Raw genomic sequence first — 8,040 nt, 5'->3', positions numbered from 1 at the left:
GGTGCTGCTGGGCTTTGGAGCAGGCACAAGGGCTTCAGGGCTGAGACGTTCAGGAGCTCAGACCTTCAGGGAATGCCATGTCTTGAAGCTTCAAGGCTTAGACCTTCAGTGGTCACCAGAAAGCAAGGAAGGGCTGGGGAAAGATGACCTTGGTATGGCTAAGGGAAAATGTGTTCCCACCACCCAAAAGAACAGGCAGTGGGCCTTTCCTCACAGAAAGATCCATGCGATTTCAGCTGTCTGGAAGGGCCTAAGGACTACAAGATACACCCAGTCACATCCCTTCCACCAGTGGAGCCTTGGAGCAATAAGCAGTGAAACAAACAGCAAGACTTTTCCCCCCTCCTGCCTCGCTCCCCACTGTTTCCAGACCCAAATCGCTGCACCCTCACCTCCTTCTTTCTCCAGGTCCCAGAAAACTCTCCATAACTAAATTCCTCCCCTGACCACCACCTCATCCCTGGCAGAGACGGGCTTCTGCAGAGCTCACTGCCAGAGCACAGGTCTCAGTGTTAGCATAGCCAGAAAGAAATAACCTCATACCACATTCAGCACACAGCCCCCAGAGGAAGCATCTTGACACCTGCAAATCACAGAAACTTAGCAGCCTACACCAATAAAACCTGAACACTTCAGAAGAGACAGAAATTGAGTTTCAGTGGTGGCAGCCCCCAGTGGTGTTACCTCAGCCCTCCCTGCTAGCTCCCAGTCGGGTCATTATTATTAATGTCGTTACAATAAATACCAGAACAAAACTGACAGCGTTTGGCCACGTATCTTAAAGCATCGCCCCAGTCCCCCTTCACTCCATGTCTTTGCAGCCTTGACCTCCTCCCACATCAGTCATCGGAGGAGCCTTTCGGGACGAATCGCTTGACTAGGTGGCCAGCCAGGTACCAGAAGGCGTGCAGGACCGTGGCTGTGGCGTCGAGGAGCAGGGAGAAGGTGCCCCCGATCCCCGCGGCCACGTCGCTGAGGACGGAGGGAATGGCACAGAGGGAGTGGTACGGGAACGCAGCCAGGTGAAGGGCAAAGCCCAGGGGGATGCACAGGATCCTGTAGGTGAGGGACGCCACATCTTGGACGATTTGCAGGAAGCCCAGGAAGATGTTGACGATGACCCTCCCCACGTCATAGGGGATGCTGATGAGCACCATGCTGATGGCTTTAAGGTAGGACACCACGCCGCTCCACAGGCTGCAGACTCCATCCAGAACAGTACCCACGGCCCGCTTGGTAACAAGCCACAGAAAGTAAAACACAAACTTCACCAGCTCTGCAAATATGTAGATGAGCAGTTCCAGAAGTTTGACAAAAGGGGTAGCAATGATGCCAGCTAATTTTCTCACCAAGCCACTGTCTGTGGCCTCCTGTTTGTCACTTGTTCCTACTTGCTCTCCAGAGCGGATCTGACTAATAACTTGCAGGATTGCTTCTGTTTTCTCCTGGCTTTGGTTGTCTTCCCCACAGTTGCCTTTGAACAAGTGAACTCCTGATAGAACCTGCCTCTCCAGCTGTCCCACTGTCAGGTCTGCCAAGCTGTTTTCATCATTTATTTTTTTCACCAGTCCCAGGGACCACCCTTCTGGAGCATCACAGCAGGCTGCCAGCCAGAGGGTCTCTGGCACTGATATCTTGCCTTTGACTCGGACGCTGGAAGGAACAGCTCCTGCAAGGAGATAGAGGTGATCCTTCTTGGAGCAGTGAGGGACCAGAGCTAGCTCCACTACCCTCCTGATGTCTCTGTGCCAGCTTTTGCTCATAGATGGGCTCAGAGGGACGGCGTTTGTCAGCGTGTAGGTGGCGACCTGGAAATCATCTTCATTGAGCAAGCTGGGATTGAGCAGCCCTCTCTCATAGCCAGAGCTCACGTAGTCTGAGGCCAGGGCTTGATTCGCACCGAGGTTGGCCACGGTGCCAACGACCTCAGCCTCATGCACCATCTCATGCTGGGCATTTCCTGGGTCATCTATCTGAAATGGAAGAGAGAAGAGTTACTACATGCAATTTGCCTTCCTAGAAAGCAACGTGTATTGTATATTTTCCATTATGCCTCCTGCTGCACGCTGTGCCTCATACCACATCTGCACTCCCTCCTTCTTTTCCTTGCAGCGCTGTATGTTCTGCCTAACTGCCCCACCAAACACACAGGTTTAGGCTGCAAGGGATCCTTGCAGCTCTCCAGCCTGGTCCACAGCACAACACAGCCTCCAGAATCTCACCAGCCATCCTGCACCAAACTGCTAATGTGGTTTTCTTTCTAGAGGAGATTTTTAAGACCAACAGATTACTTGATCTAGGGTCATGTTCTCACCTCCTGTGGTGGTGGCACCTCCAGCTCATTTAGGTACCTCCTGCAGCACCTCAGTTCAGTCCCTCTGAACTATCAAATCAAAATTACAAAGTAAAAAACCCCGTGGTATGTAAGATGCATAGAGAAGGCATTTACTGCTGGCCACTGATTATGTAAGAAGCTAGAAAGAAGCCAGGCACCATGTCAGGTGACCTGAATTTCCCTGCCCTGAACAGAAACAAAGCAGCGAGCTCCTAGAGCTCTGTCAGGGCTTGTCATTAGTAGTTGTACCTCAAGTCATTACCAGTCTGAAGCTCATGTCTTTACCAGTCTGAATCTCATCCTTAATAACCACACACCTGCCAGCATAACATGGGGGAAGACATCATCACTGCAGGTCCTTGGTGGAACCTGTGCTACCTGCTTGTGTCCACCATTCCCAGGCCACAGGGCCAGAGGCAGCAGCTGCTGGAGTGGGAATGGGCCCTGGAGTAGTGCACAGAGACAGGCAGGGGGTAGTGAGCAGCGGGAGCACTGCACACCACTGGATTTTCTCGGGTGGCTGCAGCTCTCCCTGCTCCTTAGTCACGCTTATTGACACTGCCTGCATCCACCCTGGGGGGTGCCAGATTGTTATTCTCTACCTCAAATTAGAGGGTGAGCATGTTGGTAGAAGCTCAGGGGTGGCAGACAGCCTCTGGCAGTGGCCACTTCCTGTAGTCTCCGTCTCAGAGGCTGCGGCCCTCAGCCCCCAGCACTGTGCTGGCCCAGTTAAACCTGCTGACTTTGCTCCTGGCCTATAGACTGTTTACTGCACTACATCACACATACTTTGGAGATATCTATGGCAGACAGTCCACAGTCTACCTTGAATCACTCCCAAGTCAACCTTCCTTGTCCCTTGGCCACCCTGCAATGGGTCATCACTTGGATGGGTGTCCAATTATGTCCTTGCAACCTCACCCAGAGTTTGCATCCTTTTAGTGCCACATCAACTCCTCACAGCTCTGTGTCAGCCTGCGCTGAGAGCCAGGGTGAAAGGGCCAAGTGCCAGCAACTGTCAGCAGCTACCCTTCACCTCGACTGAGCTCTGGCTGGCCTCCTGCATCAGCCAGGCCCCTGCGGTCCCAGCTCAGGGCTGCCTCTGCACCACGGCTGGTCACAGTGCCAACGCTGGCCCTTGCAGAGGGCTGCGTTACACCCATCCCCTGCTAGGAGGTTTCTTCCACTTTGTTCTGAGGCATCTGATGCTTATTGCTTCAGGACTGGAAGGATCACAGGCAGTCCAACATGCTGATGCATAAGTCACAGCTTTTTCTAAATGCACCACTTAAAAAAGACTTATCCTGTACTTCTGCCTGTTCTGCTCCTCTAGCTCAGGCACCCCAAACTGACAGGCTGTAGCCAGTCAGTCATCCTGTATTCCACAAAATCACTGTCCCTCCTTGCCACACCCCTTCTCCGAAGGGATGGCTGTGTTGTGCCATGGGATGAGGGAGGCACCTGGTGGGTTTAACCCCACAGAAGAGGTGAGATGGAAGCTGGCACGGGTGCGGGGCTGTGCCCAGGACAGTGCTATGGCCCTTTGGAGCCTGACACCCCTGCAGAGATGCTCACCCCTCCTCACTCCCCTGGCAGGGCTGCAGCCCCTTGCCTGCTGCAGGACCCCACCCCCTTCTCGACTAAGGCAGGGTGGAGGAGGGCTTGGTGCTGCACCACGAGCACACACAGGCCCAAGACGGATCTACATGAAGCAGATGATGTAAACAATCTTCTCTTCTTATGAGCCAACACATACAAACTTTGAGGGGCCTATCAAGAACACATATCCCCAGTTACCTGTTCAGCTGCAGGCTTTTGCACATACCATTGGAATTGTTTAGGGGCAATTAAAAAAAGGACACGATAAAAATGCAGCCGTGTGCTGTTCGTGCGCACGGCTCTGACATCACCGAGTTACGCTCACAATAACTCATCTTATGGCTTGTGGTAACTCCTGTGTAACCGAGGTTTTCGTGCCTCCTCCAGCTCAGCCCCAAAGGCAAGCTGTCTCCAGCACTGCCTCTAACCTGCATTGCAAGCTACCTCTCCCCACTGCTTCAAACAGCTTTTGGCTGGTGTCACCGCCAAAGCACGTCTGCTCTCCTGGAGTCAGCTGTGCAGACACCTGCCCAAATAACCTGGGATAGCTGAGGGTGAGATCCAAGCAGCCAGGAAAACGTCTCATTCATAGGGTGGAGACTAAAAAATGAATTATGCATCCGAACACCTGTACAGATGTGAGCACCTAACAATACTGATGTGTTCCATCAAGTGGCCGTTTTGGTTTCCCAGAAGGGGGAGAGGCAGAGGGGCATTAAATGTATGGCAACACACAGCTACTAGAGCAGGCAGCTGCCATCAGGTTTGGTCATTTGGCAGTGCAGGACACTGTTACTTCTCACCTTCCTCACCCTAGCATTAGTCCAGGAGAACTTCAGCATCCTACTCCCCTCACTGTTTCCTCAGGCACACTTACACCTTCAACTGCAGTGGAGGCATTTTATCTACCAATAGTACAGGTCTCCAGGAGGAGACACAGGCAAGGTTTCTGTTGCAGGATGTTCACATGAGTGTCTCTAGAAGTACCTGTTTCTCTTGACTGTCCAGCAAGAGAGATGCCAAGAGTAACTCAGAGGAACCTATAGCTGGGCAATGCAAACCCCACCTTGGTCACCTGGCTGGTGGTAGTCATCAAGCAAATGAAAACACAAGGTGATTCATCCAGCCCCTCATAGGTTAGGACAGAAAAAACAACTCCAGAATTTTCCATATCTGTCTATGCTATAGAAAGAGTCCAAAGCACAGGTTTTCAGACAACAAAAATGAGATGAGGTGAAAGCCACCTAAGTGACTTGCCTTCAATCGCTAGGAAATCAGTGGCAAGGCAGGTTTTGAGACCCGAGCCTGGGGGAATCCCATCAGTACCCTGTTCATCAGCCTACCCTGGCTGCTCTCTAATTTTTCACTAATTGCTGAGTTAATTTGTTGTTTCCAGCTGCCAACCAGCAGTGGGTGGCACTGACATTCCTTGCTCTTCTCACCCAAGTACTGCCTCTGTGCTACATTTGGCATTTGTTCCTGAGGCAGACATTCCTGAGGAGGCAGGCATGCAGGGAGTGAGGTGGTGCCCTCCCCACTTATATCATTACCCAAAAAATGAGCATGTGACAACTCTGAGGCCCTCATTGGAGTGCAGAGAGCATTTTTACAGTGATTTCTTTCTGCTTGCTGTATCTCTTCTTCTCCATGTGCACACACATAGGTATAAGCACCTGCCACTGTTCAGCTGAGCCTGTTCATACCCAGCTACCCCTCTCTTGGCATGAAAATTGCCCAGAAAATGGGCAATGTAACCTGATGGGGTTATGCTGCAGAGTGGGTGTTGCTAAAGGCTCCCTTCAGCAGCCATCCAACCTGTCCTAACCATCTCACCTAGCCTTGACAAGAATGCACAGAACGGATGTAGAATCTCTTCCTCACTTTCTCCTCCCAGATCCAGTGTATGTGCTTATTTCTTGAGTTACAGGTATTTTCTGTATTCCTACTTTCCTCTTCTTACAAATTCTTCAGGCAATTTTTTTTCCTAGTGCTTTTCTGTCTCACACTGAGGTTCCTCCAGTGAATTGCAGAGCTGCTACCTTGAACCTCTGAGACACCTGCATTTCAGCAATGCAGACCCACTAGTGTAAACTAACAGTGCACCCACAGCAGCCTATGGGGAAGCTCTGGAGAAGCCAAAGTAACTAAAAGTAGCCCATGGCCAATTCTTTCTGGGGCTGCGATAGGTTTTGGTGGCAGGAGACACGAAGTTTTGGTCTCTAGAGTGCTGGCAGGGATGGTGCCAAGGTGAGGGGGGAAGAGGGATGGAGCAGGGAGGGCAGGGGAGCCAGCTGGAGGCAGATGCTGGAGAACCAAAGCTGCTGCGGAGGGGCTGCCCACTGCTCCACAGCAGGAGCAGCTTTCACACCTGCCCGGGCAGGTCTCGGGTCTGGTGAGCCAGGCTACAGGGAGCAGGAGGAGATTTGGTGGCTGGAAGTGCCAAAGGGTGTCAGTGGCCAGGGCAAATGGGAAAGGATCTTCTGGATCCTCTCCTTTCCTGGAACGGATCTCTTCTGCTTTGCCTCGTTGCCTCCATGGCACTGAGCAAAGATCCTCGCTTGCCTAGGTTCTCTTTGTGCTTTAAAAATTCATCATCCTTCCTTAAAACCATAATGGCCGTCTGCAAAAAGCTTCCCTCTGTTTTAAAAGGGCAAGCAGACACCTCCCACGGCCATCTGTGAAGTGGAAAGAGAGCAGATCAAAAAGCCCTTGGGAACTCCTGCAACTCAAAACCCAGCCCCAAAAGCAGGGAGATAGTCGGGGACGTAGGAATAGTGAAACCAGGGATGTAGGATCTCCTGTCTTCATTGCCTGTAACCTTGTGGCCTTACTATCTCAGCACCCCACATGAGGAAAATGGGCACAGCAGCCGGGACAGGGGTGAGCTTTAATTTTGGCTATGTCCAGCAGCCAGCACCCAAGGGCCATGCTCCCAGCACGCTGCTCTGGCACTGCTGCTGCTCCTGCCCTGACCGAGCACCCACACACACAGCCAATCTTTCCTCAGCTCAAAACACTGGGGTAGCTTGACGTTCACTACAAAATTCCCCATTATCACTGCTGAAAAACCTAAAACAGAGCAAAAAAAAGAGAGGCAAAGTGTACATGTTCTCTTAGGGTGGCAACAATTTTTTAAGGATTCCTTTAAATTTAACAGCCTGAAGAACTCGCTTCAACATGCCAGGTGTCATGGGAGACAAAAACCACGGGGGCTCTGGGGAATTCACTTTATTCTGCACACTCGTGACCTGCCTGCAGGCTGCAGGCTCCAGGACACAGCAGCTCATTCCCTGCCTGTCCGCGACGCCGGGGCACGGCAAAAAGCTGCAGCGTCAACCCGGTGAACCGCAAATGGATGTTTTATCTCTGCACAGCGAAGCTGAAGAGCTCCGACCAACTCTGCGATCACACTGGCAACAGAACAAAATTCAGCTTGACACTGCGATGTTCAACGCTGCTGCCCACGGGCACTGCTCCCTTCCCCGACAGCCGGCTGGGCAGGACAGGAGCACCCGCACCAGAGGTGACTTGCCTCTCCCCTCCCAGCTTCCATTAAATGCCCCGTGCGACAAGGAACTGTGTGTTTGACGGGGGCCAAGCACAAAAATAAATTCTGCTTGCCTTAAATTCATATCTGAAGTTCAACAAGCGGAGCTGCTTCCTTTGCAAAATCCTATCCCCAGCTTCACCGCAGAGGAAACGTTCTCCAGGAACGTCCGTTTGACAGGGGAGGAAAAGCTGACTTACCTGCGGTTCGACCAGCCAGTTCTCCTCCTCATTTTGGGCTGCCTTTGTATACTTGAAAGCCGAGTAAAGAGGAATTTTGTCCTTAGTACTGTAGAGGGTTGCAAAGCGCGGCTCTTTGTTGTACTGCTGGCAGACTTTGACGTGGAAGGGCTCCGTAAATCCTTCTGGCGGGACCCGTCCAGGGAAGAACACGTTGCACTCGGCAAAACCGGCTTCATCCTCTCGGACAACTCTGCCCTGGGAAAAGCCTGGGAAAAGCGAGAGGCAGAGCAAGAGCGCGACTGACGCCTCCATGGCCCACTCGGCGGAGCTGCGGGAAGCCCCGCCTGGCTCGGCCGGGCAGGGCGCGGGACCTGCGC

General features: G+C 52.3%; 1 protein-coding gene across 1 annotated transcript; it reads right to left on the bottom strand.

Annotated features, from left to right (window-relative positions):
- Positions 1–839: 839 nt before the first annotated feature.
- On the bottom strand, positions 840–7,975 carry ENDOD1 (endonuclease domain containing 1). Its single transcript, XM_008948437.1, has 2 exons — positions 7,682–7,975; positions 840–1,973 (listed from the first exon to the last, which is right to left on the bottom strand). Exons 1-2 carry the CDS (start codon positions 7,973–7,975, stop codon positions 840–842), a joined length of 1,428 nt encoding a protein of 475 aa, XP_008946685.1.
- Positions 7,976–8,040: the final 65 nt, after the last annotated feature.

This window comes from Merops nubicus, unplaced genomic scaffold (assembly GCF_000691845.1).
Source record: "Merops nubicus isolate BGI_N331 unplaced genomic scaffold, ASM69184v1 scaffold52739, whole genome shotgun sequence".
NCBI classification, from domain to species: domain Eukaryota; kingdom Metazoa; phylum Chordata; class Aves; order Coraciiformes; family Meropidae; genus Merops; species Merops nubicus.
This window is presented reverse-complemented; position numbering and strand designations above follow the sequence as displayed.